Here is a 19,306-nt window from a genome sequence, read left to right on the forward strand (position 1 = left end):
AGAGCTGTTTTTCTAGTCTGGCGATACTCACATGGCCCGCATGTTGTTCTCTGGTAGCAGTGGGATCTCCAGAACCTTGGTGTTGTTATGCATGGCCTCGTGGCTCGGGGTGGACACCGTCTTGCCTGTGATCCGGTGGACCTGGTAGAAGGCGTGTGGCCTCAGCAGCCTGTCATCAGCTGTGCCGATGAACAGCTGCAAAGTCAGGGGTTCGCTCTCCATGTAGCCGTGAAGCTAAGAGACAAAGAAACGACGGACATGTGCGGTCAAGCTTACAAACTGTCAGAACGAAACGCGGGTCTTTCAGAGGTCAGGCTTTCCAACAAAGTAGCCTTTTAGGACCGTGTAATCATCACCCTTTTCATCTTTAATTTACTACCAACAGCCTGTGGCCACTTCCTCTACGAGTTCATGTCAGGTCTGCCAAGATGTTGATCCAACAGTGGTTCAATCTCATGGGGCCAAAGAGCGGTAAAATACACCTACAGTCTGCAGCTTTGTGATCTGTGAGCACCATGCTCACCTTGTGACAAGACTGAGGCAGTGTTTTGGAAAAGCCGTTCGAGCCGTTTAGACCCAAACAGGGACACTCAGGGTCAAGTTAAACTCTCGGAATTGACTCTGCTCTGATGTTTATCAGCAAAACGATTGCAGGCGTAACAGAGGCGGCGCGGCAGCGCTGCTTGCTACAGTTGGTGGGCTCGTCCCAGAGCATCTAAAGTAATCCCAGACCCTCATAGGTGTTGCCTGACAAGAGGCCTCCTGCCAGGATGACCTCAACCTCCCAGACTGCAGAGTGCAGGCATGAGGCCCAAACCCGCAGGCTGAAATTTGAGAACAGTGGCTACTATTGACACCCTGTCAGAGAGTTATGTATGTTATCCATACAATGCAGCAGAAGAATTACAGCAGAATATTTAACATTAGTTTTATGTTTACATCTAAGTAAATACGAGTGAGGCTCCACATTTTACACCACTGTCAATTTAAACTGAGGTAACTAAACAGAGAAAAGCAACTTTTTTTTTTTAATTTTTAAACCATGATTAATATGTTTCAGCAAACATCAACATGTGGATTAATATAAAAACGAACTTCCTTTTTTTTTAAAAGTGCTCTTTTTTTCCCAATCTGTAATTTTTAGGCTCTTAAATTTCCTCCATCTTTAACCAAAACATCCCAGCTGGACTTGCTCCTGTTTGGCTAAACAGTCTTAAAGTTTTTCCATCTTTTAAATTACATTAAGCAATTCTGCTTCACTTGAAATGCCTCCAGTAATCAGGTTTGAATTAGTGTCGGCCATTCAGGGTCAAGTATTGGGACGTTCGTTTCCCCTCTCTATGGGCTATTAGTATTCAAATGTATTCAAAAATACAGTTTAACTAAGTAGACTTTATTGCATGCTATCACACAGAACAGCACTTTATCTTGACTGATTAAGAGCTTCTAAGAGTCAAACTGGTCTGAGTCTGCAAGCAAAGTGTTATAAAACGAGCACTATACGCACATCGTCATCCACAAACCCGTCAAAACGTAATAGAGGCCGACACTCAACCCCGACTAATTATAAGGCACTTTGGAAAAGAGTGTCGGCTGAAACAATCAGTGTGGAAATGTTGAAATGAAGACCGCACTTTTCACTTACATAAGGGGAGCACTCGAGGCGAGCGGCGCCCACAATGAGAGTGAAAGCCTCAGACTGGGGAGGCATAACATGTGATTTGGAGGAGGATCCCTGTCAGGGTTAAGAGCCTGCGAAAGCCCCGTATATTTGTGTAAGGAAATGGGTTGCTGCCTAGCAATGCTGTTTATTCAGGCAGCAGGAAGGAGTGTGATGAAGTGAGGTAGTCTGCTCGCGAGTTTAGTTACTCTCAAACTGTAATTACTTACAGATTACTGATTATCTGCTTTGAATTATTATCAGCAACAAAGTCTAGACAAATAGAAATAATCAAACTTGATAATATCATCTGACTGCTTTCAGCTGTTTTTGGTTTCTTTGCTTCCAAACCTTCACAAAGCATCCATTTAGAAGTGCTCGTAATTTATGTCAGCATCATCATCCATCATTTTAAGACACAAGCAGCAATCATGAAATTAAGAAACCTTTCCTTTTTAGTTTTTCTGCTCCGTGATCTGAATCACATGTTTTTACAAAGCAATTCAAGCAGACAACAGTTTTGATTTGTTGATGCAATTAAAATCACTGAGATACAGCTTCATGCAAATCCACTGCTCTTTCACTCTGGCAGTTTGATGCTGGCGAAGCAGCCAAGCCTCCCCAGTTCACATTATCACCCACAAGAGGAATGCCGAGACTCCGGCCGGGTGAGGGCGACCAGCGCTTCCTTTCCATTCCTGTGATGCCCCAGCAACTATAAAATGGTTATAAAAGGGAATCCTCCATCTTTATTTTCAAAGAGAGATAACCAAGTATGTCTCAGACGGCATTTGCTAATTACACAGGCCAAGAAAAAGCACATGACGCCAAAATAACAGCATCTACATCTACAAAAACATACTTCAAAAGAGCATGTTGGGTACTTTTTGGTCAGATCATAAAAGCTTACTTCAGTCAGGGTGAAAAAGAGGACCTCACAGACATGAATACAGAGCGTTTCCTCTCCACCAAAGTACAGCTTGAAACCCTGAGCATAAGCTGCGGTGAGGACTGGACGCAGCACTTCAGAGGGGCATTCTTCAGTGTGCTGCTGGTGCAAGGGCGGGTGTGGTTGAGGCAGGCAGCAGTGATGGCATTGAAAAAGAACAGAAAACAGCCAGCTTTACTGTGCTGATGCTAGAGGTGGAGAAAACGTGTACCACACTGAACAGGACCTTCCAGAATAAACTCTGTAAAGTCTGGGCAGGGTTTGAGTCAGAAAAGCGACGGGACGAGCCGCAGAGGCTTCGTCAGCCATCGTCCGCGGCAGAGGCTGCGCGCACCGTGTAATCAGGAAGTCGCAGAGATGGAGCTGCCTTGTCTGAGGCTCCCTCCAATATCTCCATCACAGCCTGCCAGAAACGTGTGTGGTTTAGCTTGCTGCCGCCTCCGCAGGACGCAGGGCGCGATGATGTCAGCCGTACAGAGAGGAACTTTCCTAAACAAAGGGAAGTCTGTGTGGTTGGGGTGGTAGCTGGCAGAAAAAGTTGAGGGGGGAGGTTTAAAGAGAACACACACTCTCTATTTCAGTTGAGGTGAACCCAGACCCCTGTCATTAAATCATTAGCACCTTCTCATGGTCAGCCTCGCACAGATGTGCGGCTGTAGTTGCGACACTATGGCTAATACAACGTGTTTTGCTTTCCAGATTTTTCTATTCCAGCGCTGCATACAAATATAATATTTCTGTCCAACAAACAGAGGACTTCCATTCAAACACTATTACTTTTAACCTTTTAGTAAGATCACTCCAGGAAAAAGGACGTCACTACATCCTATTTTTAATACCAACTGTGACGAATACTGTTTGCAATTAGTTACACGAAATCAATCACAGGCAAACTTTTTCAACTGCAAAATTAGCAACAGGAAAAAAAACAAAACATCCTAAAATTGAGTATTTGTATTTTGTTTCCTGGTGCTCCTCCATCCTCACCATCACTAGCCACAGCTATGAGCTGCTCCTCCTCATCCGTGACGCACTCAAAGGTCGAGAGTTTTAACTTGTGTTGACAGACTTTTTGTCACTATTGCGCAGTTTGTGCACTCAACAAAAATGCCAAATTCTCTCTCAGATAAATACACAGTTGTATAAGCTCTCTGTTAAATAGATTTAAGGGCTCTTTGACTAGCATGCTGCCGGTTCTTTCCTTTTCATGATACAAAATATAACTTTATATCATATAGTTATCAATATCCAGTCCAGCTTATTTTATTATCACTTATTTTAATGCACTTAAGTCCAAATGTGTTGAGGGTGAACATGTTGCATGGACATGAAACCAAACAGCAACTTCAGCAGCAGAAATATCCAAGTAAATTTGAAATATCAAAAACTGCAGTTCTTCTAATGGCCACTTGAGGCTGATGAGTTAATACCCACTGGATTAAATGGGCAAGTTTGGAGACTGGATTTTTTTTATAACCAGTTTAAATTGTATTCATGTTACGTGTTAGTAAAGGCTGCTTTGAGTAATGGGCGTCGTATCATATTGTTCAGTATTTGGTTGGATTAAAATAGACAAAGGACAAAGAGTCAGTTTGTGAGGGAAGGAAACTTTCATGTCACAGTTTGCATCTAATTCTATCCCAGTGAAATACAGATAACCAAGGTAGTAGTTAGCACTCCCTGACAACTAATCTAAACATGGGCATGTCTTCATCACAACAAAACAAACAAAAAACAAGAAAGCAATGCCCCCATATACCAACGTCAGGGTTTCAAAACAGCAGTTCACAAACTGGATACATTAAAATCACTCTTCAGCAATGTAAGAATTCCCTGATGCCTGAAGAAACATGCAAAACTGCTTAGTCTAAAAAAATATTTTATCAAAAGCGAAGGAAAAACACAAGAGTGTCTAGTAAATTTGTTGACTTTTTGTAACGTGTTAAGAAAAAGCCAGAAGGTGTTAATAAAACCAACAGAACTCCTTACACTCGCTTTGTCTAACGCCTCTCTGCAGACCCTTTATTTATTCAAACACTGAGGTCAGCGGTGTGGCGTAATGGTTGGGGGACCAGATGGGTTTATAACCAAAACATCTGCAGATGTCCACATTTTTTCTTCTTGGACTCGACCACCACAGCTACTGTGGTTAAAGCTCATGACTAAGCTCTTACTGGCCATGCTACATTAGTTCGTAACTGTCTGCGTTGCACTTGAAAACGCAATGGAAAAATCTGAGTCACCCTCGTCTGGACAGGAACTGACTGCCTGAGTGGACTGGTCTGTCTAATAGCATACCTATGGTATTCCATTCAGAAATGTGACATCTTTAAATAACATAAGAGGCAGGTCATGAAACACATGTCGCTCTAATCTTTTTTAACACATGAGGTAAAAGACAAGAGGAGGGAGGTGTTGACGTGTTGAGGTGAGAAGTGACGAGGTAAGGAGCCGGAGTAAAAATGAGCCTAATGGCCAAACCATGTGCTGCTCCGATTACCGCAGGAAACCGAAGCTTCGTTCCCAGTCAGTGGATGATAAATGTGAATCTCTTTGTTTTTCAAGCCACTTTCTTTTGAAATTCTAGATTGCGTTGCTTATTAAAATGCTCATATGATACAAAGGAAAAACATTAGTCTTCACATAAAGTCGCTGTAAGTCAAAATGCAAATAAGAAGCACTGGTTCTAGCAGACCTGAATGACTGGGTGTCCTCCCGCCAGAGCCTTCACTGCTCCCCTGCTGCCCTCTGTCTCGTAATGGGCTCGGTGGTGGGACTTGGGCTGCACTTCGATCTGCAGGCTGTAGGGCCCGGAGCTGGATGGCAGCTGCCAGTCGAGAGCTGGCAAAGATGGGCTGTAGTGGCAAAAAAAAAAATACATGTTCAACATGTCACCGTAACAAGAGGAGGGCTTATTTTAGATGGGCTTATCAAGGTAGAATGTGCAGAATGTGGACACTGCGATACGCCAGAGCATGTGATAAAGCCAGTAGCTTAAAGATGCTTAAACACTAATCCTTACTCAAAATTCACTCCGGTTCCAGGCATAGTGAAAGAATAACGGTCTTTGAACAACATATCTGATCAAATGCCAGAAATACTAGAAGAATTTTACATTTAATTGCATTTTTTCATGCTTGAGTAAACCGCCTTCCTTACCTGACATACTGCTTTGGCTTTGACCAGGAATATGGGTGTTGTGGTACATCCAGAAACCCACCACAGTAGCCCTCCTTCTTCAGGGACATGCGATTTGCTGGGTGCTCATCCTGACACAGCTCCCTAGGGCTCAGCTCCTCACCTCTAGGCTCCACCTTCAGGTTGATGGTGGGGCTGGGCTCCAGGCTGGTTTTTCGGGCCTTCATGGGGATTCCCTCTCCGAGGTCAGTCATTCCATCTGTGGTCAAGGCATTGATGGCTGCCAGGATGGCTGAGTTGGTGTACTGGTTGGTGTTTGGCAGCCAGGTCTCCTCTGTGACACTGAGGCGAGGAGATGTCTGTGGGGACAGACCTGGGGAGTGGTTGGGTGAATAAGGGAAGTGCTTTTGTGGTGCTCCGCTGCCATTTAAGCTGTACTTCCTCTTTGCACCACAGGGGGAATTGGACCTGGAGCCACGCTGTCCCATCCAGGTGTCGTCCGTTATACTCGTGCGAGGGGACGTGGAGGGGGAGTGACGAGGAGAGCCACCGGAGGCGCAGCTGTCGCTGGGGAGGGTGAGGGTGGAGCCCTTGGGGGACACAGAGGGAGACTGCCAGGGGGAGTTCTGGGGTGAGTTGTCGTAATTGTAGGAGAAGCTTGACTCATAGGAGGATGCATCGGACAGGTTGCTACGTGATGAGACGCTGCTGGCCGGACTCAGGCAGCTGGGGTCACGGTAGCCATCTGCACTAGGGATGGTCAGTGTCACTATGGAGTTGACTCTCTTAGCAACAGGAAGGTTGCTTTCCTCCACCTCATCCTCAGGAAACTGACCGTAGGCTGTGATCTCGATACGAGGGCTCTCCAAGGTCGGGGCTCCGTTTGGGCGGATGCTTGTGGATGAAAAGTATCCGGCCGTTCTCATGTCATCCTGGGAGTCATAACTGTGAGGCTCGCTGACAGAGACAGATATGGCAGGGCTGGACTGCAGGCTGTGGTACTGGGAGGGAAGACAAGGGTTGCCCAGTGGGAGAGAGAGACTGACGTTTGGCGTGTAGCCATATGCATCTGGAAAGCAAACAGATTGAGTTTGTTACCACGATAATCAAACACACATTCACTGGCTGCACTCACTGTGAGGGAGACCGATGCCAAAGTTAAGTCTTATGAGAGCTGTTACAGAGGCGTTGGCTATAATGGCAAAAGTACAGCTTGCCTACTGGATCTGGCCTTGACCATTTCCTGAAGCAGAAGGTTTGCAAGTTGAAAAGGTATCGCCTCATCTGAAAAGGCTCTCAAAACACGCCAGTCAGGCCAGTGATACAAACTCTTTCTGAATGGCCCACATTGTACAAAGCAAATTGGGTGGGAAATCCGAATAAAGGAGCCAAAAATAACTCCAGTCTAAAAATAACCAAAGGCAAAACCAGGTAATTTTTTTCCACTCCACATTTGCCAGATTTATACCACTTAATGCACGCGGTGCCCGTAAACTGTAACTTTATGAAAACACGCTGATGCTTTTGTTGGCCCGTTTCATGTTGTAGCAGCCATCGAAAATAAACACAGGAGGGACATGACTCGTTTATTTGCATGCTGTAAAGGTGCACGCTGTACCAAGCCAGGAGAAGCTTGTGGTGTTGTGCCAGTGCTCCCGCTGGGACACATGAAACTCTGCCCATCTGTGGTGATGGCTGAGGTCACAATTAGGTGCAGAGGACGGAGGGGCGGGGGGTTGACATGGGAAAGGCAGTTGTGGTTATATGGTGCATGAAGCCGGCTGAGTGTGACCACAGCAAGGCACATTGATACGCATGGAGACGGCGGCTGCAGACAGACATATGCAGTCACCGCAGCTCCCGTCTGCTGTAAATTAGAGAGAATTAGGGGCCCAGCCATAAAGACTATGACATCAATGCAGCACCATATGACTCCTTGTAATAAAAGAAAATTATGCCTACATTTAAAATCCTGCTCGTGGTGAGTGATACAGTAGCACTGAAGTGTCTGTTTTCTAAAATTAGCTGACATCCTGACAGTTTGCCTCGGGGGGGGGGGGGGGGGGGGGGGGGGGGGGGGTTAGTGGCACCATCAAACGACTCTACTCAATACTGTCCTCTGAAGCACTCGCACACTGTTACCCACAATGCCCTGACAGTCCTCAGCGACTAACATTATTGGGCGCACTTTTAGCAACGGAACCACGCCCACCTCGTCCAAATCAGCAGGGAGGGGCACTCACTAAATAGCTACACCGCTGCTTTAATACTGTAATTAACTACAATATACTGAGATAGTGTGGATAAGACCCACGGTTCAACAACACATCCCAGTTTAATGTATCGCATACGCGTGTAAAGTGTCAGGCACTGACAAGAAGCTAAAAAAAAAAAGCCACGTTAATAGCCGCACCTCGCTGTGATTAAAAATAAATAAATAAAATAGAAACTAAACACTCTGATGGGAAAGCCTAGACAAAAAGTCAAACTCACCCTCTTCAGCAGATTTCATTTTCCCCTTTGAGCAGAGCAACTTCTGAGATCAAACTCTGAGTACAGCTGCAGGCGGATACGATTCCTTATCCATATAGTGGAGCGGATAAATTCCCCCAGCTGTTGCTCAGGATCCTCTCTCGCTGTTTCACCACGATCAGAAATCACAAATTATTTCGGTGGAAGGGAAAAACGATGATTCTCTATTCTTTCAGATAAAGGAGGGGGGGAAATGCATTCAAAGTGGGGGGAAGAAAAATAAGCGACGAAATGTTAAAACACGTGGAATAAGGTCATGACTAGGATGCAGACGTTTGCGCTAAGAAAGGCTATCTTCGTCGCTGTGCTGAGATATCTGACTCTTTGTTGGGGGATCCTGCCTCTGCTGGGTCTCCGTGACGCACTGCTTCGGCGCACAGAGAACTTGTGCGCTTTTAAAGCTGGGGATCACCTCAGCACCGACGCACCGCCCTTCCTCCGCTCTGACGCATCTGCGCGTCCGACCACCGCACGGGTCCAGCGGAGATCCTCTCTCTCACTGGGGGTTTCCAGAGGCAAAAGAGGCCAATTAGAGAAGCTGGCAGAGAACCTCGAAAGATCCGAGAGAGTAAAACAAGCCACGCCAAACTGCCGAGCTCCGAGTGACTGGAATGAAACATCCAATGCAAAAGCTAATCCTGCACAATATGAGCCAGGGCTAGCATCCTGTTGAATATAAACAGTGGAATAACTTAAGTTGGAATGACACAGCACAGCACAACACGCTATGAACTGTTAAGGTAACAGATCTTAAAAGAAAACGTGCAACTCAAACTGTGCCCTCGTCATCTATTACTGACTAAATGAGCATGAACAGCGTTAATCTGCAGTTTCCACCCACTTTATCTGCTGAATCTGTTCCTCTTGGCGTCACTTTCAAAGGAGTGATCAGCGCGCTGCTGTAAGACACTGCACATGGAAATCAAGATTTATGTGCAGTCTAATCCTCACGAGCATTTTACATTAAACTGCTGCCATTTTCACCCTGAAAGAGCCATTCATCATCTGGTTAGCGTAGGATGTTAAGTTAAAGGCTGCCTGCTTGTGGAGTTTCAGATGGCGCTGCAGAAGCAGCAGAGCAGGTGTGCTGGTACATGCAAGAACATATAGTGACCACCTTGTGCTGTTTCATGACCAACATATAAAGCATGAGAATTCCTTGAGATCTTGTTTAGGCCTCTCGTGGGTTTTTGAAGTTATTGCAAAGGCAAATAATTGTTTTTCCATTTCCCCCTCCCTGAATGCAGGTCTGCGGGGCACAAACACATATAATTATGTGTTTGCATAGGACTTGCATAGGAGCACTATATAAAAATCAAGTGCTATACCCAGTCATTTGACACGCTGAACTGAGAATGTTCATAGAGTTTTCCACAGGCCGCTCCGTGGTCGGTGTAGACTTATTCGCCTTCCCTATCCTCAGCACTCGCAGGCTGGGTTGTTGCTATCTTTGGAAGGTCTGGACCTTCCAGCAGCTGGCAGCAGGCCCGAGGTTTCTGTGATGACAACAGTCACATGAGGCTCTCTAACGGTCTGTCCATCCCTGGAGGTGGGAAGCTACTTTACAGATTCATATCAGCAGACCCTGTTTGGTGTGATACTGGTGGTGTCAGGCTAAGGCCACTCTCAGTTTGAACGTGTTACGGTGCACCTTTAAAGGTCACTCTTTTATCTTTTCATTTTAACTCGAGTGTCTGAAGCATTATCTTTCCAGGAACACTTTACCCATCTCTCGGGTAATCCTGGAGTGTGCTTTGCTGAAAGATTTCTCACCGCGACGACAAGTAACACATCTAATATGTTGGTATGTAGAAAAGGGGGCTTTTGCAGAATGCTTTTTGCATTCAAGACATTGTTATATCAGACTGATTCTACCCTTTAGTCTTGTGTGCAAGAGCAAAACTGCAGCTCAACCAAGCTACATTCCACCATTTTTAAAAGTTTGTTCACAAATATACTGTATTAACATAAATAAGGCAACTGGTTTCAAAATTTGGGAGACAAAGCATTTTAAATTCACAGTTAGATATGGTAACTGATGCCAGTAGCAACTCTGGTATCAGATAACTTTGTTAGATATTTGCTTTTTGCTTTTTCTGACTGCAAAGATGAAAATTTTAAATATTGCCATCCTGCAGACTCTCCTCAGAGCGCGAACCTTTTTTAAAAAGAATAGAGATTTCACCAAAGCATTGTCTGAATATTTACCACCCAGATTTCATGGCAATAGTCATGACATTTCACTCAAAACCACAAAGGCTGTTCTAAAGGAAAATCCCACCACTAAAATAAAAAAAAGCCTCCCCCCTAGTTTTTGCTAAAATTAGTTTATTTATCCGATGTTGAGAACTAAAGCATAGTTTCCTGTCAGACAAGGTAACACAAACTTGCTACCTTTACTGTACATGGACTGTTTGTACTAACATACATACACAGCCGCCTGTCTAAAGGCCTGCTCTAAGCCAGGAAAAACTCTGATATAGTAATTGCATGGCAGTACTGCAGGAAATGTGAGAGGACCAACAGAGTCAACAGGTTTCATCCTGTGAGAAACATGAGCATTTGAAAGAAATCCATTTGACAACTGTTTAGATATGTCGGTCTGGACTAACTGAGCTGACTAACACTAGTGGGAGTAAAAAGCCTCAATTTCACCAGAGAGAAATATTTAGAATAAAAACAGGCCAATTAATATATTCTCACATAGTTTGCATATAGTTAGCAGCCCATTTCCTAATTTAAATGCAGAAGGTGCAAACTCCACTACTTCTGCGTGTTCTGCACCCATTCGTTTATCTGTGTCAAGGTGCAAACTACATCATGCACAATTTTCCTCACAGTATGACTCCTTCCCTGCACTTTGTGGGACTTTGTGCGACTGGCTGTTAGAGAAATAGTTTTAGAAATCAGCTCTTAATCCACATTTATCTCCATTATGCAACATCATGGCATGCATGCCCCCACATCCAAAGCAATATTCCCTCCTCACCCACTGGGATCTCATTTTGGCCGAGCTTTCTCTCCTCACCAGAATATCTGCGGGAGTGACGGCACTTGTGAAACCCTAGCCGTCTGTTTCATCACGGGGACGTGGCTCGGTGGCTCTCCAGTCATTTAAAGAGCCCCACTCGTTTCTTTGACCTCATGGAAAGCTCTCGTGGGGCTGTGGGGGGGGCCTAACTGGGGCAAAAAAGGGGGGCCGGGTTGCCACTCCACAACTATGTGAAACTGAAACATGTGCTGCAGTAAACACTTCCACCACTCCGCAGTTAATAAATAGCTCTGCTGCTGATTGACTCGTGGACTCTTCTACGTCAGCGAGGTGCTGGGGCTCGTAGTTTTTCCAGCGATGCCTGTTGTTGGTTTGTGGACCAGCCTTAGTAACAGGCCACTAAAGACCGGATGGGTCCAAAGCCACAACTGAAAAAAGAATACAGCAGATAATGAGAAACAACGCCAACATCCTGCCCTGATAATGTAGGCAGAGCATGGCAAACAGAAGAACTGCTTTGATATCAGCAAAGCTACTTGTCACTATTGATGCAAAGTGACACAACATATGTTGACCGGATGGACTCATAGAGCTGTTTTAGCTCTATGGGATGGCTCCGAATTAAGCTTCAAATATGTTAAGACACCATCAAAGTCCACGTCAGATCTTGGGATTTGAAACATTTGCAAAAAACAGGTCTCAAACACAGATCTGATTCTAAATAAAATCGCTGCTCGCAAATTTGTTTGGTTTTTTATTATGACAAGGCATTTGTTTCCCCTGAAGCCCTTTTCAAGTTTCTGATTTAAGGTGGAGCTTCCTTTCTGGCATGTGGACAACATTTTATATTTAAGGTGGGTATCTGTACATGTGCTCCTTTTGACTGTCAAATCTCAAGCCCTACATTACTTTTAAGTATGAATTCATGCATTTCTGCAGCCGTTGGCAAGGCTTAGAGTATTTTTGTGATATGCAGACATACTCATCCAATATTTTTTTTTACTATGAGTTAGTTTAGTGTAGTAGCGAAGGCCTTACTGGTAAAGCAGAACCAAGCAGGAACACCCCCCCCCCCTCCCCCAGGCTAAAAAACCAACATAGAGGTGCCTATGAGTGCAGTTCCTCAAATGGCCACTTGAGGCTAGCTCCAGCAGGGTCAGTCCCAATAGACCTCCATGTTAAAAACCCGCTAAAGTCATGTCATGAAAGATGAAATTATTAGGAATCTAGCCACATCATTATTATTATTATTATTATTATTATTACAGAGTTATTACAGTCTTGTAATTTGTAATTAGTCTCCATTTTGACTTAAAAAAAATCGGTTTAGTTTCTGTTAATTCCCAGAGTGGATTTCTTGTTTCTTGTTTAATTTGAGTTTTTAGTGTTTGAAAATGTTTAGTTTTAGTTTATTTTTTATTAGTTTCATGTCTTTTTCGCCCCTCCCTGAGCCTGGTTCTGCTGGAGGTTTCTTCCTGTTAAAAGGGAGTTTTTCCTTCCCGCTGTTGCCAAAGTGCTAGTTTATAGGGAGTCATATAATTGTTGGGGTTTTTTCTGTTTTCTTTGCATTGTTGTGGGGTCTTTACCTTGAGGCAACTGTTGTTGTGATTCCAGTTTTTATTTTTACTTTTTTAACATGTTTTTTTCACATTTAGTTTTTAGTTTAAGTTAACTATAATAACCGTGGTGTCAACATATGGCCAGATTGCTAACGCAGACCAAACTGGGTTTTGGTGTAAAAAAGAGCACTTTAGGTGTTTACAAAGAGAGCGCAGCAATAAGATTATACGTAAGAGGAGGGAACTCAGAGCAACTGAACCTGTTGCATATGTATTTCTGGGAGTTGATGCATCACTGCTTCCAACACACAATCTACTGTTAATTACATCAATATTTAACACTGGGGAAAAAGCACGTCTTATTTTTTACGCTTGATGTTGAAATGAACTTGAACTCTAAACTGGGTGTAGAAAACAGCACAACTTTTGTAAATCACCCATAAAACTAACCACACCTATTAACACTATTTGTGGATTGCCCTTATTACCTACTCAGACAATTCAAATCACCAATTTAGGCCTGCTGACTTTACCTTTAGTAGCTTTTTTAAAATGTTATCACTGATCAATGATATGTCAGAATGTGTGCTAAACTGCACTAACAAACTGTCGATGGATGCATAACTCAGGATCCACCCATCAACCATCCACCCACACAACCAAACATGGTTACTTCAGGCTAAAAACAAACTAACAAAAACATACCAACAGCCAAAATGTTACAATCCAGGAGGTCACAAAACAGTGGGTCATGTCACGGTGTCTGTGTCCATCATCTGTCTAAGGTCTACGGGTGTTTCATTAACCACACTCATTTGCTGTGTCACAATGCACTGACACTGACTGCAGCAACATAAGAAGGAAGCAAAACACAGTAGGTGAGTTAAAAACAGATATTCAGCTGCAGTTAAGCTGCTCTTTAATGTAAAGATTGACTTTGTAAAATGGTCTGTATTTGTATAGCGCTTTGTAATACAGTAGCATATTGAGGGTTAAGAGCAGTAAAACACAGGGCACTTGTTGGGCAATAAAGATTGGCAGCAAGCAGCTGGCTCAAACTTTAATCCCAAATGAACATCTTGTAACAAGGGAACAGTCCCTGTGGCACACTTGAGTTGTTTGCCAAAGAGCATCCAGCCAGTTAAAAGTCTTAAGGTGGTGTACATGTGAAATCACGACATGACTGCAGCAGGTTTGAATCCCCGGACTTAAAGTGCATTTAAAGGGAGGCCTTCGCACTGCACGGTTGTGTGACCTTCGCTGTGAGCTAGCGGCGTGACTTCGTTTGGACAGCACAAACACAAACACAAAGCAGCGCGCTGAACATTTTCTTTATGGTGCAATCTCTAATGAGTGACACAATCACATTGCTAATTTAATCAGGCTGTAAATCATGTTTGTGTCCAGGAATCTTTTAAATACATGTTTGACCCCACGTCTCCCTGTGTTCCCTGCTGGGAGCGCTGCCGAGCTGCTTTTCCCAGAGTTTCATGTGGTACATCATTTTAAGGGTCTAAGAGGGAGGGGTAAATCCGATCAGGGGGTTGGGGGTGGTCTCCCTATCACAAACCCACAGATTTTTGTCGTCTGCCATCCCGTGCGCGGCCGCTGCCAAAGTTTTGCGAGCGCTCTGCCTGGTATGACGTGGTTTGGACACAGCGAGGTGGAAAAGACCTCGACTGGATTTTCTTTCCACAGTTCTAACCCTCAAACTCCAGAGCCCGGCTTTATTTGGGTCTGAACAAAAACATGATGGAACATTGGGCGGCATTGTAAGTTTTACAAAAACCGAGAAACAACTGGCCCAAAATACCAGCTTTCCCACTGCTCAATCACCTGTTTGTTTTGGAAAAATAATTTGGAAGGAAAGTGAAAAATTAATACTGTAGGTCTTTGTGTTTTTAAGCTTCCTCACACACCCCTGTCGCCATATGTACTCTCATAACTGCTATTTTATAAAGTGTTTCTTGATGTAGAATAATAAAACATTAAAAATAGTCTCTGTGAAGAGTTGAGTTCAGACTGTGACCAGAAAACTGGTTTCAAGGGACATGAAGTAATCTGGTACTGGCACAGCTTTACAGTGGCCTGAAAAGACACGAGAGCGATGAAAAGAAAGGTATTCAGAGCTGAGATCAAACAAAAATGTAAGAGTGTAAAAGTATTATATCACCATGAAAACACTCTATGAACAATTCTGCTTTATAACTGCTTAAGAATGAAGCATTGGAAGCCAGATGTCTCACCACCTGGTTGAATCATTGGTACTGAGTGAACCCTGTACTCTTATTATCACCTGTTTGAGCTATAAGGGAGTAAAAACAGAAACATTTTTGGAGTTTTTGGACCATAAAAACTTTGGTGACCCCTCACCACACCCAACCACCATGCCCGCTCTTTCTTACAGTCAGACTTCCTGTCTCCCATCAATGTTCTCCTTTTTTCTCGACCGCCGTGACGGAATCCCCTGCTCTGTTTCCTGTTTTGAAGGCCTGTTGCTTAGTTACATGCGAGGGAGGAGTTTTTAGAGCTGAGGGAGCATTTCCAGCAGACGGCCGGGAGGTTCGTTCTCCCTCTCTCTCTCTCTCTAACAGTCCCAGAGCTGGCATGAGGCTCAGGCATAACAAGGATTGAGCAACAGCTCCCTGAGGCACACAGCAGGTTACGGTCTCTTAACTGTTGGTCATGGGTGCAGGGACACCGTGTCTGAAGGTCATTTACATAAGTGAAGAATGGTGATAGTTTAACTGCAGGGGAGTGTGGTTACCAACAGACTAGTTTGTTACTGTGGTACAAACTGAGTTGGGAAGGAGAAGAAGCTTATTGGCCCAAGAGGAAGTTTGCACTCGGATGATTCTGGTTTGCAAATTCTTCAGTTAGTGCAACAACCTCAACGCATATCTGTGCGCTCATCACAAGAAACAAGTTTTTATTTTTACTGTACATTGAAAAAAATTGCAGCAGTACGCAAAAGTATTAAAAGTAGATACTGTATTCATTATGATTATCACAGAAAGTCTAAGTGAAAATCTAAGTACAACTTTACTGCTTCCATAAGAGTTAAGAGGGTAAGCAGCAGCCAGGTGCTGCTAATCAAATGCACTTAACTGCTCATCAGCAAGTGTGAGCGCCTCTATAAAAGCAGACGTTTTGGCAGTTTGCTGGAGCATTCAGGTGCCAAGGAGGAATAACATTAACAATGATCATACAGAAGTACTTGTTGCTGCCCATCAATCTGGGAAGGATTATAAGGCCATTTCCAAACAGTCTGACATCCATCATTCTGCAGTGAGGAAGATTATTTACACGTGGAAAACATTTGCCAATCTTCCCGGATGTCCCGGCTAATTCAGTCCAAACTTACTCAGAGAAATTGCAAAAAAAACCCCTAAATCCTGAGAGCTACATCTCAGACACTAAGGGGTCATTTAGCATGTTATTTAACATTTAACTAATAATAATCTGTATGAACAGTTCCAGTCTTGGGGTTCGCCCCTCCCATACCACTGAAACAGCACTTATAAAAATAACCAATGATCTTCTTATGGCAGCTGACTCCGGTTTACTTTCCATTCTTATTCTCCTCGATCTGAGTGCTGCTTTCGACACTATTTCTCACTCTATTCTTCTCAGTAGGCTAGCCTCTATCGGTCTCTCCCATACTCCACTAGCCTGGTTTAAATCATCCCTGTCTGATCGCACTCAGTTCATTCAACTCAAATCCTTTACTTCTCAACCCTTCCCTCTGACCACTGGCGTGCCCCAGGGATCTGTCCTGGGGCCCCTTCTTTTCATTATCTACCTTCTACCTACTGCTTGGACATATTTTCCGTAAATACAATATCCATTTTCACTGTTATGCCGATGACACCCAGCTTTATCTGTCCACTAAACCTGATTCTGCTCTTTCCCCATCCTCCCTTACCCTCTGTTTAGCTGAACTAAATTCATGGTTCTCTTCTAATTTTCTCAAACTCAATAGTAATAAATCCAAGCTCCTCTTGGTAGGCACTAAATCAACATTATCCAGAACCAACAGTTTCTCTATTACTATCGATAACTCACTGGTCTTCATTTCTTCCTCTGTGAAAAGTTTGGGTGTCATCCTCGACAGTACTTTATCTTTCAATTCACACATTAATAATGTTACTCGGTCTGCATATTTTCAATTGCGCAACATTAATCGTCTCTGTCCTTTTCTCACCCCACATGTTGCTGCCATTCTTATCCATAGCCTTGTTGATTATTGTAATTCACTTCTTTTTGGTCTTACTCAAAAATCCATCCACAAGCTCCAACGCATCCAGAACTCTGCTGCCCGTATCATCACCAGGACCCCTTCTGTCCACCACATCACTCCTGCCTTCCAGCAGCTTCATTGGCTCCCGGTCAAATATCGCATCAATTTCAAAATACTCTTGTACACATTTAGGGCTATTCATCATCTCTCTCTGATCTGGTTAAGATCACCGCCCCATCTCGTTGTCTCAGATCTTCTTCTTCCCTTTCACTCTCCGTCCCTTCCCCCCGTCTTGCAACCATGGGGAGCAGGGCTTTCAGCTGCTCTGCTCCACGACTCTGGAATTCCCTACCTCCTGATTTAAGAAATATCTCTTCCTTCGCTCTCTTTAAGTCCAAAACTCAAAACCCTTGTACTTGTACAAAATAGCTTACCCCACATAACCTCTCCACTCTGCTATTTTATTTGTTTATGTCTTATGCTTTTATGATTTTGTAAACTGCTTGCTTTTATGTTGCTTTTATTCTACTGTGTACAGTGACCTTGAGTGCTTTGAAAGGCACTTTTAAATAAAATGTATTATTATTATTATTATTATTATTATTATTATTATTATTATTATTATGTTAAATGTTAAAGTTCATGACAATACAATTAGAATAAGACTGAACAAGCATGGCTTATTTGGAGGGCTTGCTCTAAAAAACCCCAAACAAACCTGGCAACCCTGCTTACATTTAGAAAATGTTTGCATCAAAGTATTTTAAACTCAAATGTCAGACCACCTGTCCAACAACTGAAGCTTAGCTGAAACTGGTCATGCATGCAGATGTCTCAAACACAACAGCAAATCAACAGAATAGCAGAAAAAGAAAATAATCAATATGTTGCAATGATCCAGTCAAACTTTAGACCTCAGTACCTTTGATTAAATGAGTTGTGCATATAGGTGACAATAATTTGTATGTAGAATCTCCAATAAATACATCAAGAATGCTGCATTTGCTCACACCAAAAAGCAGAATATAAAGTCAATATTGTTTCTTTAAGGTGCCAAATGGAGTTAAAGCATTTTAAATGCTAGCTGACAATGAAGCTCTAAATGGGTTTGAGCGTCTCTAGTAGCAGCTTTAAAGAATATAATTAATTACAATGTAAAGTTTAAACACTTCAGGTTCTGGCACTGACAGTTTGTATATAAGTAATGAAAATAGTTGAAGAATGCATGGAGCATTTGTGCTTAACATTATATTATTTTATATTTTAAATGACCTAATGGGAACTGTTGTTATGAATTTGCACTATATAAACCAGGGGTAGGCAACTCCAGGCCTCGAGTGCCGGTGTCCTGCAGGTTTTAGATGTGTCCATGATCCATCACAGCTGATTTAAAGGGCTAAATGACTCCTCAGCATTTCTGAAGTTCTCCAGAGGCCTGGTAATGAACTAATCATTTGATTCAGGTGTGTTAACCCAGGGTGAGATCTAAAACCTGCAGGACACCGGCACTCGAGGCCTGGAGTTGCCTACCCCTGGTATAAACAAAACTGAATTGGCATTCAGACAAGAGGAAGAGGAAAGAGATGAAATGTTGGCAGAAGCTAGAGATGGAAAAAAATCATGTGAAATTCAAGCTGATCAGCAAATAATTACAGAAACTCAAATTTAAGGTGGAGCTGGAAGTGCCAGAAATAGTTGAAGGGGTTAAAATATTGTGAAATATTTACAACCGAGATGGTTTATAAAAGAGCCGGAGTCAAAGCAGTCATTTTATTCTAGTCTTAATGAGGGAGCTCTGAAAAAAATCTTTAACACATCAGTTTACCTGAAAGTTAAACTGTTTGAATAGCACAAACTCAGCGTGACCACTGTTGGTATTTAAGGAGTGAACAACAGTTAAAACACCAGCTGGTGTATCTCACATCTTGACATCTGAAAACTCAGAGTTTAGCTGAAATTCCAGCTGAATATTTGAACTGGTGTTTGAAGGTTGAATGCAGGTGAAATGCCACGTGATGTCAGTGCACCGAAAACAGCTGCCAAGAAAAACAAGCAAACAATTTAACAGCAAAACAGTGTGTGTATGGAGGTGTGATACCACCTGATCCCGTATTGTCTGTCATACATAAATTTAAAATGTTGGACACTCATGACAAACAATGGCCAAAGTTTTGCATAACAAGGTGAGTGTATGTGAGTCAAATCTTTAGGGTTCAGACAGATCTAAAAAGTCCGT

At 43.2% G+C, this 19,306-nt stretch overlaps 2 protein-coding genes across 3 annotated transcripts in view; both read right to left on the reverse strand.

Annotated features, from left to right (window-relative positions):
• The window catches only part of nfatc1 (nuclear factor of activated T cells 1), a 51,782-nt gene extending 41,310 nt beyond the window's left edge, over nt 1-10,472 (reverse strand). For both annotated transcript variants that reach the window (XM_085148014.1, XM_085148013.1), the window contains exons 1-4: nt 8,241-10,472; nt 5,769-6,816; nt 5,305-5,464; nt 32-234 (exon numbers count right to left, since the gene is read on the reverse strand). In XM_085148014.1, the coding sequence (XP_085004140.1) occupies nt 32-234; nt 5,305-5,464; nt 5,769-6,816; nt 8,241-8,259 (1,430 nt within the window). In that variant the 5' untranslated portion in view covers nt 8,260-10,472. The remainder of the gene's footprint in view (nt 1-31; nt 235-5,304; nt 5,465-5,768; nt 6,817-8,240) is intronic.
• Nucleotides 10,473-11,585: 1,113 nt separating this feature from the next.
• The window catches only part of atp9b (ATPase phospholipid transporting 9B), a 58,239-nt gene continuing 50,518 nt past the window's right edge, over nt 11,586-19,306 (reverse strand). Inside the window, exon 28 of the mRNA XM_085148012.1 lies at nt 11,586-11,699. Within this exon, the coding sequence (XP_085004138.1) occupies nt 11,671-11,699 (29 nt within the window). The 3' untranslated portion in view covers nt 11,586-11,670. The remainder of the gene's footprint in view (nt 11,700-19,306) is intronic.

Source organism: Neolamprologus multifasciatus, chromosome 22 (assembly GCF_963576455.1).
Source record: "Neolamprologus multifasciatus chromosome 22, fNeoMul1.2, whole genome shotgun sequence".
Classification (NCBI taxonomy): domain Eukaryota; kingdom Metazoa; phylum Chordata; class Actinopteri; order Cichliformes; family Cichlidae; genus Neolamprologus; species Neolamprologus multifasciatus.